At 43.5% G+C, this 21,137-nt stretch overlaps 1 protein-coding gene across 1 annotated transcript; it reads left to right on the top strand.

The window, feature by feature from the left end:
- Nucleotides 1-5,349: 5,349 nt before the first annotated feature.
- Nucleotides 5,350-5,793, top strand: LOC145400773 (uncharacterized). The gene has a single exon (XM_080273211.1). It carries the CDS (start codon nt 5,350-5,352, stop codon nt 5,791-5,793), a length of 444 nt encoding a protein of 147 aa, XP_080129337.1.
- The last annotated feature ends 15,344 nt before the right edge of the window (nt 5,794-21,137 follow it).

Genomic DNA, 21,137 nt, shown 5'->3' with positions numbered 1-21,137 from the left:
GTGTTTGTGGAGTGAGAAAGAGATGCAGGGGTGTGCAAGGGACAGCATGGTGGAATGATGAGGTGAAACGAGCCGTGGAACAAAAGAAGAAGGCATAAAGTGAATGGTTAGCGAGTAGAGGTAGGGGAGAAGATGAGAGAGAGAAGAGAGAGGTATATATGAGCAGGAGAAGGGAGGTTAAGAGACTGGTGAAGGAGAGTAAGAAGAAAGTGGATGAAGAGTTTGGGAGGAATCTGAGTGTGAAATGGAGGGAGAGTAAGAAATTGTTTTGGAAGGAGGTAAAGAAAGTAAGGCAGTGTGAAAGGGGAAATAGTAGGGAAGTGAAAGATAGGAATAATAGATTGCTTGTCGAGAAGAGAGAGAGAAATTGAGGAGATAGAAAGAGCACCTTGAGGATTTGTTGAATGCAGAGAGTGAGAGCAGTGCGAGTATAAGTGGTTGGGGAATGGCTGGGAGAAGAAGAGATGAGAGGAGGGAGGAAGAGATCAGTAGGGCGGAAGTAGTGGAAGCGATGAAGAAGATTAAGTTGGGAAAGGCCCCAGGAATTGATGGAGTGTGTGGTGAAATGCTTAGGTATGGGGGTAAGATTGTTGTGGAGTGGATATGGAAGTTGTGTAGATTGGCTTGGGAAGAGGGAAGGGTTCCAGAGGACTGGAAATCAGGTATAACTGTTCCTTTATACAAAGGAAAAGGGGAAAGAGAAGTATGTGGTAACCATAGGGGTATTTGCCTTCTTAGTGTGACTGGTAAAATATATGGTAGAATACTAATTGATAGGGTTAGGCATATATCAGAGGAGCTAGTTGGAGAAGAACAAGGGGGATTTAGGAAGGGAAAAGGGTGTGTAGATCAGATATTTGTTCTAAGATGTTTAGTGGAGAAGTATCTAGAGAAGGGAAGGAAAGTGTATGCTGCCTTCATGGACTTGGAGAAAGCTTATGACAGAATAGATAGGCAAGGTATGTGGAAGGTAGTGAGAATATATGGAGTGGAGGGGAAATTGTTGAGTGCTGTGAAGAGTATGTACGAGGGAGCTAGGGCTACGGTGCGAGTGGATGGTGAGCTGAGTGAGTTCTTTGATCTCAATGTGGGACTGAAACAGGGTTGTGTGATGTCTCCATGGCTGTTTAATATAATCATGGATGGGATTGTAATGGAGGTGAAAGGTAGGTCAGTGGATGTAGGGGTGGCTCTAATGAATGAGGGTGAGATTTGGAAGATTCCGGTGTTGATGTTTACTGATGATACAGTATTATTGAGTGAAGATGAATGTGAGTTGCAAGGTTTGGTGAATGAATTTGGAACAGTGTGTAGGAGGAGGAATTTGAAAGTTAATGTAAACAAAAGCAAAGTTATGGTGTTTGAGAGGAATGAAGTCACAGAGTGTGCAGTGAGGTTGGATGGTGAAGATATGGAGAATGTGAGTGCATTCAAGTACTTGGGTAGTGTGATGAGTAAGGATGGAACTTTGGGGGATGAAGTACGTGAAAGGGTACAGCAGGGAAGGAAGGTTGTTGGTACACTGAAAGCAATGATGAGAAATAGGGAGGTGAGTATGGAAGTTAAGAAGTCACTGCATGATAGTATTGTGATCCCTACCCTGACGTATGAAAGCGAGGCGTGGACCTTGCAAGAGTGGAACAAGTGAAGAGTGAGAGCAGTGGAAACGATTTACTTGAGAGGAGCATGTGGAGTGACGTGGAGGGACAGGTTGACGAATAAAGAAGTGAAGGAACGTTGTGGGGTGGATGTGGATGTGGTTGAGAAGATTAGGAGAAATACACTGAGGTGGTTTGGTCATGTGAAGAGAATGGAGAATGAAAGACTGACTAAGAGGGTGTATGTAGGTGAGGTGGAGGAAGGGAGAGGGAGGGGTAGACCGAGGATGAGGTGGAGGGATGGAGTTGAGAGGTATATGAGGGAGGGGGGGTGAGTTGGGGGGAGGGTAGTCAAATGGTGGGTGACAGAGCGACTTAGAGGCGTTTTCTCTGCGGCCACTCTTTGCGGGATTAGGGCGTCGGGCTATAGATATATAGATAGATAGACAGTTAGTCGTCCTTATTAAATATTTGTGTAACCAAAACCGTTTGCCCATTTTCACATCCTTCCCTCTCTGAGGCAATTGATGTTTCGGCTGACGACAGTTAACGGGAAGCACCATGGCCACACAGAGGTAGAGGAAAATAGTAACAGACATGAGACACAAATTGGAGAGCAAATAATCATAAGGTTAACCTGACCGATACGTCTGTTACTTTGCTATAAGTAACATTGACCAGTGTGAACTGTAACTCGTCAAACATTTGTTGTAAACGTTCTCGCTGAAAACGAATAAACTGAATTATGTTGTATGGCACGATAATTTTGATTAGCGGAAGTTCCAATCGAGACAAGTTTGGTTACAATGCAGATCACCCATTCGGCCAATTTAGTTATTGGTTACCTTTTTCGAAATACGTCGTGTTATAAACGTGTGTATCGCAAACTACACCCTGTTGCAGTTATAACTAAATAAGGCAAGGTTATATTCATGATATTGTTATCAGGTGGTGGCGAGTCTCTTGCTGGAGGGAGTGGGTATAAGTGGCTGAGGCAAGGAGTGGAGGGGGTTGGTTGTAGCAGCGCCGGATTACCCATGCTGTTGGCTGGTAGGCAATGCAGACTGTTGTTCTGCAACATATAGATCTCTTTTATCCGCTATTTACAGCGAAATTTTGGCATGACCTATAATGGCCTTTTTTTGATGGCCTGATGGGTGATGACACTTATTTGGACGCCCAAAACTTATATTTATTCCACTCTGGAAGTCTGGATGGACTGTGGCAGGCCGTGGCCTGGTAGGCTGTTGCCCACTTTGCCTATACCTGGTAATCTGGCCCTGGCTGAATGGTGTGTGCGGGTTCAGCACACCACACGGCTCACTCTACTGTTGGCTGTCCTGTGTATGAAATTGACCTTGATACGTATAATACTGTCATCAGCAATAAATGGCGTCTAAATATTGACTGACCTTTGGTAATGCCAGCAACCATGTCATGGCCTCGGCTTGATCAGCTTAGACTGTTTAACCACCAGACAAGCTGTCATCCACTCCCTGTTGCCCAGCGTTATCCGATCTCATGTATTAAGACATCAATATCCAAGATAATACTGATCCTGTGTTTTACTTATCAGCAACACGTTGCTATTATCATACATGGGGTATTAATAGTAACTAATGGTAATGACCTATATTAGAGTTTGTAAAGTAACAGTGATTACGTCGAGTAAAGGAACGAGCACACCACTGACCACTACTAACATCCACTTATAGCTTCAGCCTGTTTAATGTTACACACTGACTGGACACTACCGTCAAAATGATAAACTGTATTATTACAGACCTCACTATCATATGAATATATTACTATTTTCTATCACCCTGTGTTCAGATCGTGGTGTATAAATAACTGCATTATGGAGTAAAACAGTGTAATATCTTTTTATTCGTTATCATAACAAAACCATTATTTCTCAAGACAGATGGATGATGGAAAAGTGGTTGAAACAGTACAAGTAGGCTTACTCTCTTGCAGTTGATTGTGGGGAGGGTGGAAGATAGACAAATGAATGGGACCGAGGGTGGGGGGAGGGGAGGGGTTGAAACTGGGGGTGCGGCGGTGCCACATATACCAACCTGCTCGTCGAGCCGGTCGCTCTATTTTTACTGGAGACTGTACAATAATCCAAATTTCTTTGAGGCGGTTTTAGCAAGTGATCTGACATGAGAGGTCCAGCTGAGGGCATTGTTAAGTGAAACGCCAAGAATTTCATTACTTTTGGAGATGGGAATATTAGTAGCACTGAAAGTAATGTAAGAATCTGGCAATATCTGTCTATTAGTAAATTGTATATATTTAGTTTTACTAGCATTAAAAGAGACAAGGTTGTTTTGTTCCCATACACTGATCGTAGATAGGACTTGATTTATGGAGATGGCTGTACTGAGCTGAGAGGTAAGGATATAAGATTTTATAAATGGGTGTATGAGTGTGAATGAACTATGTAGTGCTGAGTCATCTGCGTATGAGTGGATGGCATTGTGGGTGACAGATAAGAGATTATTAATATGAACCAGGAATAGAGTTGGCGCCAGAACTGACCCCTGCGGCACGCTAGCGTTCATTGAGTGGAAATTGGAATATACATCATCTACACTTACTCCTATTTTCCTGTCAATAAGATATGAAGAAATCAAAGAAACAAAAGACGTTAGTCCATAGCAAGGGAGTTTGGACAGCAGGGAACGGTGCCATACTCTGTCGAAAGGTTTAGAAATATCAAGGGCTACTGCATGAGTTTCTCCATGTAGATCAATTGATTGATGGATGGTATGTGTAAGGAGATTGAGTATGTCAATGGTGGATCTTTCGTGGGGAAAACCATATTATCTATCACTAATTAAGTTGATGGATTCAAGATGTTTAACAATGTGCTTATTAATTAAAGTTTCAAATACCTTACCAAGAGAAGATGTGACAGCTATTGGTCTGTAATTGGAGGGGTCAGAGGAACTTCCTTTCTTCGGAATTGGGTGGATATTGGCTTCATTCCTTGAATTTGGGAATAAAGAAGTACGTATGCATAGTCTGAATAATTTGGCTAGGACAGAGGCAAGTTCAGGGGAACACTTTTTCAAAACAATTGGAGGAATTCCATCTGTGCCTGGAGTTTTGTTGGTAAGTAAATTGTCTAGGATGGATTTTAAGTATCTTGTCTGTATTTTAAGTGGGGCAATTTCGGGAGAGTCAAGTTCTAGTACTGGGACTTTCTGGCTGGTATCGTCTATTGTAGAGTTTCTGGCAAATGTAATGGCAAAAATATCCGCTTTCCCACGAGGGTCATTTGTAATGCTGCCATCTGAAGATTTTAGTGGGGGAATGGAATATGACTTGTTAAAGTTATTATTGAAAGAATTAAGAGTTGACCAGAATATTCTATTGCCATCAGGGTTGTTAAGCAGTTTTGATGCTTGCTTTTGAAGAAAGTTTGATTTAGCTAGATTTAATACAGATTTTGCATGATTTCTAGCAATTTTAAATTGAGAGAGTGATTCAGATGTTATTTATTTTAAGTAAGAGTTATATACTAATGACTTTTGGGCTGTTGCTCTGGCACAGTTGCCATCAAACCATTTTGGAGAGTTCGATCTTTTAGTGAACTGCTGACTTGGTATGAATAAATCCATACCAGCTAGTACTAAGTCGCAAATGTGGGACTGGGTAGAATTGGGATCACTAGAGAAGAAAGACTGCAGCCATTGACTACTTTCCCGCCAACAGATGATACTATGCTTTCTTTAGGGGAATCATGAAGGCAGCAGAGAGGCTGAAACGTGGTAGAGCAGCTGATGTTTGTAGTATCCCACTGGAACTATTAAAAGCTGGGGCTGAATCCTTGGTCAAGGCATCTGTCACAGAACCATATCATGGGCTGGTATCAATCCTTCTGAGTGGAGTAAAGATTTGGTCACTTGTCTTGAAAAGGAAAGGGGACCAGCATGACTGTTGTAACTACTGTGGTATTAATGTGCTCACTGTGCTGGGTAAGGTTCTTGCTCACATTCTTGTGATGAGTATCCAGGACCATTTGCTGAAGTTTCAGAGGCCCAAGCAATCCAGGTTCACAACCAAGAAATCTACAGTTCCTTGTATCCCAACTCTTAGAGTTCTCGAGAAATGTCACCATGAGTATCAACAAGGTCTGCTTGCACTATTTGTGGATCCCAAGAAGGTGTTTGACTCAGCAAATTAGGTGGCAAAATGGGAACTTCTGTGACTCAGTAGGATCCCCGAAGAGATAATCTGACTAACTGCTTTGTATTCAAACTCTGAGAAAAAGCTGTCATGTGTGAAGAGGGAACGTCCAGTTTCTCCCCTGTAAGTACTGGTGTAAGACAGGGATGTGTCCTTGTTGCAATTCTTTACAACATGTTCATGGATTGGGTACTTGGCTGGACAGTGAGGCAAAGTCACTGTGGAGTGTGGAGTATCATTTGGCAATATCGGGTAACTGTTTTTGACTTTGTTGATGATGCAGTTATCCTATCAGAGACGGTGAAGATAATACTGAGTGCTCTAGAGGCATTTCACGAGAAATGCAAAGCCACTGGAAGTAAAGGTCTCTTAGGCTACAACCAAGGACCGGTCCTTTGACAGTTTGTTGGGTGGAGCAATTCGGTCCATCTAATCATATCGTGAGAACGTGGAAATCTTGGAAAGATTCACTTTTCCTGATTGTGTGGTAAATAATAACAGTGGGTCAGACGATAAAAATCTTACTGCTGTGGTCTGGCCCATAGGGTTATGAATTCACTCATCTTGGGTGACATTGTCGTTATTTGTGTATAAGGACATATTATCGTGTCTTCAGGGCACTGGTGCTCCTTGTCTTACTGTATGGCTGTGAGACACGGGCACTAAACAGACTTGAAGTTGTAAAGTAACTCATATGGTACTAAGTGCCTTCGATGGATCATGGGGTATCGCTGTTATAACTGGGTGCCTAACGAGCGACTACTGTGTAAGACTGTGTCGAGTCCTAATGCCCAAATAACAAGTGTGCGCCAATACAGTTACATGGGCAAGTGGCCCATCCTCCTGAGCCTGCTCCTGTTCACCGATTAATCTCTGAACGAAAGAACCAGAGGTGGGGGAGACCAAAGATAAGGCCACAGAACTCAAGGCTGGAGCTAGTCAATCGTTCCTGTTAAGAGATATTTAAGGGAGAAAGCATCGCTGTCTGGAGGGTTGCACGGATGGTCCCATATGGGTGTAGTTTGAAGGTGAGTAAGGCTATTCGCCTCTCAGCGTTTGCCTCCACATGATGATGATTACATGATTATTATTTACCTACCCCTGTCAGACCTAAACCTCTCACTGCCACACCCATGCCAGCTTTTACATATCTTCAAACCTCTGTGCTCCCATACATCTGTTTCATCATCTCTGTTTTGTAACTGTAAAGCCTTGATTGTTTTCTTTCCCATTTTAAGCCTCTCGCATTCCTATCATATCCTACTGTAGATACTCCATGTGTGCTTCCAGACCTCCACAAATGAACAAATATTCGATTTCGCTTTGCTTTTCAGTATTCTTTCAAGAGGACAACTTTTTGCAGGCTTCCAGGACTAATTCTAATATTTTTGCTCTAAAACCGCTCTATTTTCACTCTGCACATTGCATCTGTTTCCTTACTTTCCATTCACCTTCCTCAAATACATAATAAAGTTTTGATCACGTCTCCGTCACATTGTTTATAGAACCATAGACGGCCTGGAGAGGTTTAGAAGCATGACCTCAGTGGGGGTAAAGGAATGTAGTGGCTATTTTTATCTAAGGACAGTCTGGGTGAGATCCGGGATGAAGCACCTTCAATATTCTCCCCTCTCATGAAGGACTTTACCGTGACAGTCTCAGCGGCTCATAGTCCATACATCTTAACATCAAGTAGAATATCACCTACAATATTTTTGATGTTTGTCAATCTGACTCTCTCTCTCTCACACACACACACACACACACACACACACACACACACACACACACACACACACACACACATCTGACCGATGTAACGTTGTCTACTTTTTCCTTTACCTCTTGCAGTGTTTTCTGTGTCTGCCCTACTCTTACCCTACTTCTCCGTTTCCTATCTATAGTTTTTTTAATACTTCTTTTCGCTGCAGATGGCACTACACTTGCTGACACGTGAAACATTTTCCCGTAACTCAGGAAACCATTTACAAAGCTAGGTGGTAACCTTGTAATCAGAACATGAGATGGAGTGACTGAACTATAGTGCCACAGTTAACTTGGTGGAGAGATGCAAATGCAGTACCCACCCAGAAACCAAACCTCCACACTATTCTCCACACCTCACAGTAGCGAGGCAGTTCATGGAAAGGAATTGCAGGAGCAGCTGCTTGCTTATGACTGGTGATTTTGGTCGACCAGACACATTGGAGTTGATCAACAACAATACTTTTCTTGATGCCATCAGCCGACTTTATTTAACTTCTGACAGGCCTTTAGCCCCTAGACTGCAATGGTACTTCCAGAAGACCTTGGAAAATTTCTTATTTTTCATGTTCAGTTATTTCCATCTATCTCATGATTATGCTTCAGGAGTGGGTCATGTGGAACCCCATTCAGCCTGCCTGAAGATGCTGCATCATTCTGTCATCCACTGGCTATAATGGAGTGAGAATGTTGTCCTGTTTCTCCCAGCTACCCACCTCCATGAACAGCCCAACTCGGCATGGAGTTCATGCCATCTACTACCCAGTGACATCTGTGAATCAAATCTAAAGAGGAAGAGGTCGAAGTGAGGAGAAAATGGATAAAACTGAAGCATGTATGACAATGTGTGCTGAGCTCAAGGCTTGCCTTTGTGTGAGACAATGCCTTTGTTCCTAACAGACCTCCAAACACTTCTAAGTGTCAGAAATTTTTAAAGATGTTTACATATCCTGATTTAGTGAGTATGGAAAAAAGTGCTATAATGAGAATGGAAATGATAGTAAGTGACATTCCAGTACATGACACACTATCAACAATGAAAATGATGACCATTAAAAAATTATTGTAGATTTGTTATAGTCTTACAAGACCACAGATAAATACTTACATACAGAAAAATACCTTGTAAGTGCAAAACTAGAAATCAGTGGTAAATTAATGACAATGTGACTATTTTCGGGGGAAGTAAAATGCTAATGGAATTTCTGCATAATTAATCTTACACTGTATGGTTTGTAGGTACAATGAACGCCAATAGTCATGTCGCTGTTTTGTCCGAAGAATAAATGTTACTTAAGAAACATTATGAAAGTTCTACCATAGTTACATACTTGTGATTGACAGGCGTGAATCCCTTAAGCTTCGCATCTGCTGCTGCTCTGATAAGAGTTCATATGAGTCCAGGGGATTTTTCGTGAATGGATATGAACCATAATCGGTAAGGCCTCAGCAATACACATAGTCATTTCAGCTTACACTGGCACACCAAACACAAGGTACACCTACTACGATATAGTTTGCAGTGAGCAAGCACCAAACATCCATCCACCAGGGAGATGAGAGGTTGTATGATCTCCCTTTACTCAGAGGAATAGGATTCTGCCGCACATCGCACAAACATTCGGTGTATGCAGACAAAAGGTTGAAAGGTGGATTCAGCGATTTTGGGACAAAGGGACAACGGAGAATCGGCATCGTTCTGGTTGCCCTCGTGTTACAACACTACAACAGGACCAAGAAAGAGCTGCAAAAATGGAAAGGGACCCAATGCACGCTACTTACATGGTACGGGACATGGTACACGTAGAATACAGCACATAAACAGTTCTGCAAAGACTTCAGATGGTGATTTAATCACACGAATCCCAGCAATGAAACATGCCTTGATGGAAAGACAAACAGGACCGATTAGCTTTTGCAAGACGGTATGTTGAGATGCTACTGGAGTTTTGGCAGAGTGTCATATTTAGTGAAGAAAAGATGTTTCCCTCAGAGGGTTTATGACCATGCCGTATTTAGCACAGAAGTAACACACGGTCAGTTAGCGTACGTTGATAACCAACTGTTTTGTTTTGCCAATCTTTGCAAGGTATTCCTGCCCCATTCAGTGCATCATTTACCAGAATTAATGGAAGAATTAATAATGTTGTCCTAGTAGGCAGCTAATCTGTCGTCAGTCCTTTTTTCAACACTACAATGACGACAACATTTGACTTTGTAGCTTTTTTTTATTATTTACCATAGAGTCATCAAATTTTAGGCATTATTTTAAATGCTATGATTATTTGATGAAAGATTTTTACTCTTACCAAGTTGTAGATATTTTCATTCTGAGCATTTGTTACCCCTCAAAACCCATAAAAAATGGGTGATTGCTTTATTTCGTTTTTTTATGAAATAGTTGTTTGCGACTGACAGCACGCTGTTTACAAGGGGCGTCAGCAGTGAGTATTTTTTTTTTTTAAATAAAGAAATTCGTTTTAGGGTTATTGATAATTTCCAATAGTTGTTTCAGGGTTTAAAGTGCTCAGAATGAAGAGATCTTCTTATGAGTGATATTCATGCAGCAAGTAACCAAAGCTTTCCTTTTAATATACCTATTTATATGTAGGCATACCCCGGTTTAACGATCTACTTGGTTAGGTAAAACCCCATCGTTAGATGGGGTATTGTATGATGGGGTACTCAACATGTAAATCAGTGTGGATCTTTACCAGCCTTGGGTTTCCCCCCAAACCAAGTCCAAAACTCACCCAGATGAGCCGAAAAACAGGTTTAAAGGCAATTTAAATGGCCTAACAGCTGTTAAGGAAGCTAACCCAGGCCTAACACCTGTAAATAACTCACTGAAAGTAGCAAATAAAGCCTGAAAATCATAATGAATAGGTTAGACAATATCAAACACCTCTCGTCACTTACTTCTTGTAAGTCCATGTCCGGTCCAGGTCATCATCCTTGCTATTCTACCCCAAGGCTACAGGACAAGTGGTGCTCCTGAAGACTCAGTTCTCCTCCTCAAAGCCCTCAAACCCTATCTCCAGGGGAGGGTCAAAGGGGGGTGGCGATAGAGTGCGATGCAATGACTCAGAGGCGATGGAGTGCAATGCGATGACTCAGGCGGAGGCAATGGGGTGTGATGTTCTGGCTCAGGCAGTGGCGATGAGGTGTAATGCGATGGCTCTGGGGGTGGCCGTGGAGTGTGATGCGATGATAGAGGAGGTGATGTGATGTTCAGTGAGATGGCGAGGGAGACCGCTGCGATGAATGATGAGGTAGTGATGGAGTTAGTTGTGGTGGCTCTCGTCGTGGCTAGAGAGACAGAGACAGTGGCCGAAGTGGTATGGGAGATGGAGGGTGGAACAAGGAAGGCAGCGATGGAGTGGCAGAGTGCCTTAGTGGAGATGCAGGTGACATGGGAGACGGTGATTGGCTGGAGATTAGATCCAGAACAATGTGCCAAGCACGTCCTCGGCTGGAGGTGTCCCTCAGTGTTTATCTGCTGGTTGAAGGTTGGGGAGATGCTCTGCTGGTTGAAGGCTAGGGAGATGCTCTGCCTGTCTAGGGCTGGGGAGATCCTGCTGGCCTGGTGGGGGCCTGCTTAACGAAGGCTGTGATCGTTGTCTGCCTGGCCGCCCTCTTCTTCTCCTCCAGCATCATCCTGTAGACTTTCATACCCTCCTTGAGCCGATTTGGTGTGTCCCTGCTTCATCCTGGGAGGGGGTCATGTGGTTTCATTAAGTCTATGATTTCGTCCAGCTTCGTTCGCATCTCCTTGAGGATCTTGATGTTGAGAGCTCGGATCTCCTGCACAATCTCCTCCTCCTCTGCCTTCTGGTGCACCCGCTGGATCTCCATATTGAGAAGTTCCTCATTGCTGAGATCCTCCCTGTGGCTTTCAAGAACCTCCTCGACGTCATCCTCGTCAATCTCCCTGAAGCTCACCTCATGCGACAACTCGACAATGTCCTGCCACACATGCTCGACAGGCAGAGGTTGTACACCCCCGGGGAAGCCAGTGAAGGAGTGAACACACTCTGGTCACTGCTTCTGCCACACACCGTTCATCATCACCTGGCTCACTTCGTCCCATGCAGCAGTTATATTCTCCAAGGCAAGGCGTATGTTGTACCCCCTCCAGAACTGCTGTATGGTTGTCTTGTCATCACCGTCTCAGGCCCTTACCAATTGCTTCATTGTGCGCCAGAGGTAGTAGGCCTTAAAGGCAGCGATCACCCCCTGGTCCATTGGCTGCAACAAAGACGTGGTGCTGGGGGGTAGGAACAACACCTCAATATTGCTGGCTCATTCCTTCATCGCGGGCAGGTGACTAAGTGCATTATCCACCACCAGGAGAAATCTGTTCACCACATTTTCATGAGACGCATACCTCTTCAGCACACGAGAGAGGTATAAATGGAAATAGGACAAACAGATATCTGAAGTCAACCAAGCCTTCTTGTTCGACTTCCAGATAACCCCAAGGTTCTCCTCAGCACACCCCACCAGAGCCCTTGGGTTCTTTGAGTGGTAGACTAGGAGCGGCTTCAACTTGAGGTCACTCTTGTTATTGCCCCCCATCAGCAGTGTCATCCGGTTCTTTGAGGCCTTGAATCCTGGCATAGACCTTTCCTCTGTTGCAAGATTTCTTGGAGGACATTCTCTTCCAAAAGATCCCAGTCTCGTCAAAATTCAAGACCTGCTTCGCACTATAGCCGCCCTCCAAGACGATGCATTTCAGCTCATCAGTAACACTGCCACCGCCACCGTATCTGCACTCGCTGCCTCACCGTACATCTTCACGTGGTGGAGATTTGCCCGCCTCTTAAACCAGTCAAACCACCCTTAGTTAGCCTTAAAGATCTCGTTTTTATCAAGCTCACGCCTGACCTTTAGCTCGTCCCAGAGCGAGAGGGCCTTAGTGCAAATAACATCCTGGCTCATGGGTGTCTTGTTCCAGTTCTGATCTTCCACCCACATGTGCAGCATCCGCTCCAGTTCCTCCATCACAGGTTCTCATTGGTGGGTGATATGGGAGGCGGATAAGATTGCAACCTCCCCAGCAGCAGCCTAAATGACCTTCTTCTTTATGATCGTGGAGACAGTCGACTGGGCCAGGTGGAGAGCCGAGGCAATAGAACATGCACCATCGACTTTGTCTTGTTGCATAAGGATGTCCAATTTCACCCTCAGTGACACTTTTACATACACACTTCGTGGGATCATCACCAGCACCACCACAAGCAGGCCACTTACCACCACGACTAGGGCCTCCACTAGCACCAACACTAGCTCCACCACGTGCAGCATCCTTACCAGACATTATCTCTCTTATTTGGGCCCAAAATCACACAATATTGCACTCCACACATGTTTAATATCATTGCTCTACTCACAGCACTGCTTGAACACAGTTTTGATGCACAGCAATAGCAACTTGCGTAACACTGGTGGTGCAACACAATGCGTGGTGGGCGAGCGTAAGGGAGAGCCTCACTCTGAGATGGCTGGTGAGAGAGGAGCGGGAATGCGTGCAATTCAAAATTTCGGCCAGGGCATGACATCGGAGGGCCCATCATTAAACTAGGGCTTGCCCATCAGGTATCGGGGCCTGGTGCAATTTGTACCCCCATTGCTAAGCCAAGGTATCGCATCTAGGGGTATCGTGTATCGGGATATTACTGAATGCAGATTTCACGACCTGAATATTCTTGCCACTATGAGGAGTGGCCGCATCACAGGTGAAATCTGGGGCTAGAAGACGTGGGGTTGTCTAGGGCAGCTGGCCGAGACAGGGTCGTCTCACAGCTGATATATAATGTTGAAATCTTGGAACATGTGTTAATACCATCTACAAGAGCAGCACTGGTGAAGGGAGCAAGAGTTCACATTTATTTGGCTCAAGACAACAGTCCCATCTACACTGCATGGATTGCGAGGGCTGGGGTGACATTCCTTGAGTGGCCTGCAAATAATCATCGGACCCCAGTCAAGTAGAAACGTATGTGCCCATGTCAGCAGAGAGTGACTTGGATGTGACAGCCAACCTAGGAGAAAATTGTTCACCAAAGTAATGGAGTTACGGGAGAGCCTTCGCTTACAACTGGATATTGCTAAGCATCTTGTTGAGTCAATGCAAGGCTTCGAAATGTCATTACCGCAGACGGGAGCTATACTAAATATTGACCTTGTGTAGTTTCATGTTGTCTTGTTTGATGGTGGTATGTGGTGTTAATGTGGAAGTGGTTGTATATGTTGGTGTGGTGGTGCTCATGATGTATGTTGTTTGGTTGTTAAATAAGTATGGTGGTGGTTATATGGTAAACCATATTACAAATGAGGAATGGCGTATCTCATGTTTCATTAATCCCATTTACGTTTACGTTAGGCTGATAGAGTGACTGGTTCTGTGGTGGGGTTCGCAAATACTCAGGGGTTCGAGCAGTCGAAATGTTTGGCCAGATAATCACTGTGTTTGGGATACCTAGAATTTCCCGATTGATATATATTACAATTGATGTGTATTAACTGGATATCTTATATGTAGCACTGTTGTAATGAATAGCAGCGGACAACATAGCCCTGTAGACAAAAATAATAATATTAATAATAATTGTAATAATAATAATAATAATAATAATAATAATAATAAAAACGATAATAATAATAGTAATAGTAATAATAATAATAATAATAATAATAATAATGAAGAATTAATAATAATAATAATAATAATAATAATAATAATAGTAATAATAATAATAATAATAATAATAATAATAATAATAATAAAAATAATAAAAATAATACCTTAATCCCTAAGGGGTGGCCGCAAACAAATCTCCTCCATGTCGCCCTGTCACCCGCCATTTCACTGCCCTGCTTACAGTTCTTCCTCCACCCCCTCCTCTATACCTCTCCACTCTATCTTCCCATCTCATCCTTGGCTTCCCTCTCCCTCTCTCCCTACTCCACCTCAGTCACATACACTCTCCTCGTCAGTTTCTTGCTTTCCATCCTCTCCACATGGCCAAACCATCTCAGTGTGATTCTCCTAACTCTTTCTATAATATCAACATCCACGCCACAATGCACCTTCAGTTCTTCATTTGTCAGTCTGTTTGTCAGTATGACACCACACACTCCTCTCAGATAACTCATTTCCACTGTTCTCATTCTTGTGTCCCTCCAACAAGGTCCAAGCTTCACTTCCATACGTTAGAGTTGGTGTCACATTACTGTTATGCAGCAACTTTTTCACTTCCATGCTCACTTCCCTGTTTCTTATAACTTCTTTCAAAAACCAGCAACCTTTCTTCCTTGTTGTCTCCCCCCCCCCCTTGTTTTTTTTACATGTTCGACTTTAGGCAAAGGCTTCAGGGCCTATTCCCAAATCCCAGTAGTCCACCTTGGGGCCCAGTAGTCCTCCTACATCTCTACATGTCACCACTTTGGCGCCAACACCCACCATCCATGTTGAATATATGCTAGGGCTGTCTCATACAGGACTGGTGTACTGGTATAAGCGGGTGTGCTATTATGACATGTCGGCGGGTCATCTGGTAGATCAGAAAAATCTGCTTTTTAAGAAATTGAAATCCTTAAACTGTTCCCTGCCCCAGCCGGGAGTCGAACCTGGGTCCGTTAGGACTGCAAGCCTCCTCTCTACCGATTCTGCCACTTACAAGCACGTCATCCTCTAAACTTCCATCATTACTCATCACACTGCCCAGATACTTAAACGCACTCACCTTTACCATTTACCATTTCCTCCTCATCCAACCTCACTGTATAGTCAGTGACTTCATTTCTCTCGAAGACCGTAACTTACGTCTTCACTTAACAACAGTATCTTCTGCAAATAAAAGTACAAGGAGTTTCCAAACACTGCCCTCTCTCATTAGGGCCGCTCCAACATCCACTGCCCTGCCTTGTATCTCTTTTATAACCCCATCCATACACAGATTGAGTAGCCTTGAAGACATGGCACATCCATGTTTGATTCCAACCATCAAACGGAAAAGTTCATGCAATTCACTGTCAGCACGCACTGCAGCCTCAGCACCCTCATACGTATTCTTCACGGCATTCAACAACTTCTCATTTACACCATATATGGGATTAAAGTAATAATAATAATAATAATGATGATAATAATAATAATAATAATAATAAACAGTAATAAATACAAAATTCTACAGTGCCACTATAAAGGAGGGTATACTTCAACCAAAGCAAACCAAATACAATTAACGATTCCCAACCTAGTAGAAATGTTTTTTGAAAGCACATACACAAAATCAGGCACAATCCATAACGTTTGACCTATGAAATGATGAGAAGATAAATATTGGAGAGGAGAATAGATGTACAAACATTTATCTATCTGAAAACCAACTATGCAAACGTGACAACAACAGAGGGAACTGTGATGGGGAGTCATTTCATAATACTTACATAAACATAGTTGTCCAAAAGTCTTAATGGACTGGCCTATTCCTCTTAATTAACATGGATATCCACTGACCCGTCACCTGGACCAAATGGCAACTCATGTCAGTGATACCAACGGTCTGTATGACAAAAGGCGGAATATAAAAGACGTTTAGCCTGTTGGTTTATGTTTTCACTAGATTTGATGAAGCGACTTTAAGGAATTGTTGAACATAAAGAATGAAAGCAAAGCGGTTATAAGTGGCTGGGGAATGGCTTAAAAAAGGAAGAATGTAAGAAGAGAGGAAGAAATCAGTAGGATAGAAGTTGTGGACGCAGTGGAGAAAGTCAGAATGGGGAAAGCCCCAGAAATTGATGGAGTGTGTGGTAGAATGCTTAAGCGTGGAGGAGAGATAGTACCGTAGTATAATGGATGTGGAAGATGTGCAGATTGGCCTGGGAAGTACGTAAAATCCCAGAGGAATGTAAGTCAGGTACGATTATTCCCTTGTACAAAGGGAAAGGGGAAAGAGAAGGATGTGGTAATCATAGGGACATTTGTCTTCTTAGTGTAATAGGAAAAGTATATGTAAGGATGCTTATTGACAGAGTAAGGGAAATAAGGGATGAATTAGTTGGAGAAGAGCAGGGAGGTTTTAGGAAGGGAAGTGGCTGAGTAGATCACATATTCATTCTTAGTGGTAGGTGGTGGTGACCATCATCCGCTCACTTGATGTAGTTCTGCCTACTTCATCCTTAGCGTTTATCATTCCTTTTCTGTGCCTGCCTTCCTCTCTTCCTATTTCTCCCATCTTTCCTGTCACTTCTTACTGCTTTTCTTTCACTTACAGGTGGCTTTACGTTGAGTGACAATCCAAATGGTTTCCTGCAAGCCAAGAAACCATTTACAACGCTGGGTGGTAACCATGTAACCAAACTATACGTGCTTCCAACGTGTCAACAAGTGGGTTGGTGAAGGGTTAGTGCCCCTCCACGTAAAACAAATAACACAAAGTCAAATGGCCACCCCTTACGGGATTATGGCGTCTGGCAATAGATATATAGATAGGTCTTCAGTGGAAAAGTTTCTAGAGAGGGGAAAGAAATTGTATGCGGCCTTCATGGATTTGGAGAAAGTATATAACAGGGTGGATAGACAAGGACTGTGGAAAGTATTAAGAATATATGAAGTAAATGGGAAGTTGCTGAATGATGTGAAGAGTATGTACGAAGGTGCTAAGGTTGCAGTGCGTGTGGACAGTGAACTGGGAGAGTTTTTCTATTTGAAAGTTGGAGTAAAACAGGGATATGTCATGTCTCCATGGTTGTTCAATCTATATATGGATGGGGTTATAAAAGAGATACAAAATAGGGCAGTGGATGTTGGATTGGCCCTAATGAGAGAGGGCAGTGTGTGGAAACTTCTTGTACTTTTGTATGCAGATGATACTGTGCTGTTAACTGAAGACGAAGGGGAGCTGCAAGGCTTGGTGAATGAGTCTGGGAGAGTGTGTAGGAAACGGAATCTAAAGGAGAATGTTGGGAAGAGTAAAGTTATGGTCTTCGAGAGAAATAAAGTCATTGACTGTACAGTGAGGTTGGATAAGGAGGAAATGGAAAAGGTAAGTGCGTTTAAGTACTTGGGTAGTGTGATGAGTAAGAATGGAAGTTTTGAGGGGGAAGTGTTTGAAAGGGTACCAAAGGAAGGAAGGTTGCTGGTTCTTTGAAAGGAGTGATAAGAAACAGGGAAGTGAGCATAGAAGTGAAAAAGTTACTGTATGGCAGTGTTGTGATATCAACTCTAACATACCGAAGTGAAGCTTGGACCTTGTTGGAGGGACACAAGTCAAGAGTGAGGGCAGTGGAAATGAGTTATATGAGAGGAGCATGTGGAGTTACATGGAGAGGCAGACTGACAAATAAGGAAGTGAAGGAGCATTGTGGTGTAGATGTGAATGTGATAGGATGCTTTAGGAGAAACACACTGAGGTGGTTTAGCCATGTGGTGAGGATGGAAAGGGAGAGACTGACGAGGAGAGCGTATGTGAGCGAGGTGGAGGGGGGGAGAGGGATGATGAGGCCAAGGATGAGATGAAGGGATGGAGTGGAGAGGTATATGAGAGAGGGAGGTGTGAGCTGGGAGCAGGGCAGTGAAATGGCGGGGGACAGGACGATATGCATGCGATTTGTTTGTGGCCATCCCTTACGGGCGTCTGGCAACAGATAGATAGAGAGAGAGACTATTTGTGATCACTGAACATCGAGAAAGACGCACAGGCAGGCCAGGCAGTAAATCATAGGTTGCTGAAAACTTTCGGGTTCTATTCTTTCTAGGCACAGCTGAGGTACACTTGCAAAAAAAATTTATATTTCTCTCTCATGCTGCCTCCGTCCTTCTCTCATTACTACTCGCTCACTCTCCATTCACTGACTGACTGACTGACTCACTGAGTCTGGCTATTTCATTCTTCAAAGATTAGCTCTCACTGTCAGACTCACTAACTGTCACTGACTATCACTATCCGTCGGCCACTGACTAACTGATTCACTGACCAACTCAATGAGTGTTCATTACTGACAAAACTATCACTCCTTTCTGACTCGTTGCAGCACAAACTCACTCTGTCCGTTACTTACTAAAACTGGACTGAACATCTCACTGGCTACCTCATATTGAATCACTCCGTCCATGGCTTACTGACTAATTAATTATCTTGGAGGCAGGATGGTCTCTCTAAATAACCCCTTCCCGCCTCCACCTACTGGTGCAGTCCAGAATATTCAAGAGACTACAAGAGAATTCGCGTTTTCTCATGCAATAATGCACTTAAAATAGCAATACACATAAATGATAATGACAAGAACTAATTTCTGAAGTAAGTGAAAAACCAAATCAAATCGACACGCTGAAACCTTCAGAATGTTCCTCACATTCTAGATGTAAACATTAACCTAGTCTTACAGCATAACACTGAATTTCTAGAATATTCCCATGGTCAGATATAAACCACTATTAACCTAATCTTACCAAAATAATACTGCCCCATCCTCAAAACTGTGTTGTCTCTGACACAACCTTCTAATCCCACCTATATACAACTAAATACAGCTTAAACTTCCGCACTCGCAGGTCATTACCATTGTCCTTGCTGTCTAGGTCCCAGGGCGTGACTACCTGGAGGACTAATGCTGTCAACTCCATTTTCTTGGGCCCTCCTTTCATCTCTAGTATCCAGCAGGTTCTCAGATTCACTCTAAGTGCACGTTGTTAGGTCCAGGATATCCCCTGTGGAAAATACATCGGTGAACTTCACCAAGAGCCTCCTCAGCTGCTCCATCAGTGGCTTCATCAATACACTGGGCACTCCTGACTTAGTGGTCGTGTAGTTTTTTCATGAAGCTCATCCATACTCCTCTTGCATGCATGCACTGCTTGGTGACTCCTGATTGACTTCTTGGCACAACCCAACAACTGTGCCATGATGTATCTTCTTAGGAAGCAGTGAAAGGTTGGCTATGGTAACGGGTGCTTCTTCCGCCATAGGGCAATTAATGTCCTGCTCACTGTCACTCTCTCTTTTATCATGCCATAGCTCCTGTGCTCCACCAATCCCAAGACAGAGTGCAGCATGTCACAGATCTTGCAGGGCAACAGCATCTCTGACTCAAGGAGGCTAACTGTAGCTCCTCTGGTCGTCACTAGTAGTCTTTCATGCTCCACGGACCTCAACAGAACACTCCTTCCTCCTAGAAGCATTTGCATTGAATGGAAGTCAGCAGGCATTGGCAGGATACCAGGCAGTCCAAACGCAAGATGCAGCGGGTCCCCATTGTCGGCACCACACACTGCCAGGGTCTCCTCCCTTCCTCATCCTGACACCGGCTGGTCCCTCAAGCCCAGTGCAGCACCCTGAGGCTCCACACAACCACTGCGAAGTCTCTGTAAGCTGTCTGTGACCCACCACTTCCAGCTGCCACTTTGATCCTGTGTCAGCAATCAGTGGGCATTCAACTCCCTCTGTCTCATCATCCCTACCCACACACCTGTCACTAGCATTTAAAGGGTGCGCTGGATGCTGACCCTCATCCAATCGCTGTTCAATGACATTGACCTCATTACTAGCTTCTTGTATTTTACCTCTCACCTTATCCTCCACTATTCAGGAAATGTCTATTCTCATTTTTCTCACCTGGTTGCTTACAGTATTCTCTCTATCTTGCTGTATATCACCTCATGTTGTTGCTGTAGTTTCCTGGTCCTATCCTGCAGCTCCTCTTGTAGCTGGCAAAGATCCTGTCTGTGCCGACTTAGCGGTTCATCTAGTCTTGTGTGGTACTGTACTGGGTCTTCCTTTGGCTATTCATGATATTTCTTTTGTTCATGAGTTGCTGTCAACTCGGGGAGCATATATATATTTTTTTTTTCATAATATTTCTTTTGTTTTTCATTATGTGCTTTCAACACTCCGAGTATATCTGCCAGATATGTGTCTGTTGTTTTGGCAGCCTGTCCATTGTCTTCATCTCTCAAGATGTATCCCTACTCCTGACACCAGCTGTTACAGCAACTGGGACTGATATACGTTGAGAACGACGCATAGATAGGCCAGGCAGTTAATCAAAGACCACAGGATACTTCTCGGTTGTATTCCTTCTAGGCAAAGCTGGGTACACTTTCTTTCACACGCTACATCTGTCCTTAATTCACAACTACTCGCTCACTGTCCGTTCACTGCTTGACTCACTTACTGTTTTACTGACTACTCTGTCCTTCACTGATTAGCTCACTGTCTGGATCACTAGCTGTCACTGACTGTCACTGTCCATCAACCATTGACTGACTCATTGAGTTAGTGATTGTTCATTATTGATTAAGCTGTCTTTCACTCCTCCCTGACTAGTTGTCACACACAAACTCACTCCGTCCATTACTGTCTAAAATTGAACTGAGCTAAACTCTCTCACTGGCTGCCACACACTCTGTCCATGACTCCCTGGCTAACTACAGTAAACTATCCTGGTTGCAGGATGATTCCTTTACATACCCTTTCCCCGACTCCATCTACTAGCAAAGTCCAGAATATTCTAGAGCCTACAAGAATACTCACATTTTGTTATTCAATAGTGTACTTAAATATACGCAATAAC

This window comes from Coenobita brevimanus, chromosome 53 (assembly GCF_032717465.1).
Source record: "Coenobita brevimanus isolate Jiangsu-jjx chromosome 53, ASM3271746v2, whole genome shotgun sequence".
NCBI classification, from domain to species: Eukaryota; Metazoa; Arthropoda; class Malacostraca; order Decapoda; family Coenobitidae; genus Coenobita; species Coenobita brevimanus.
The sequence above is the reverse complement of the archived record's forward strand: the minus strand, read 5'-3'. Positions and strand labels throughout refer to the sequence as shown.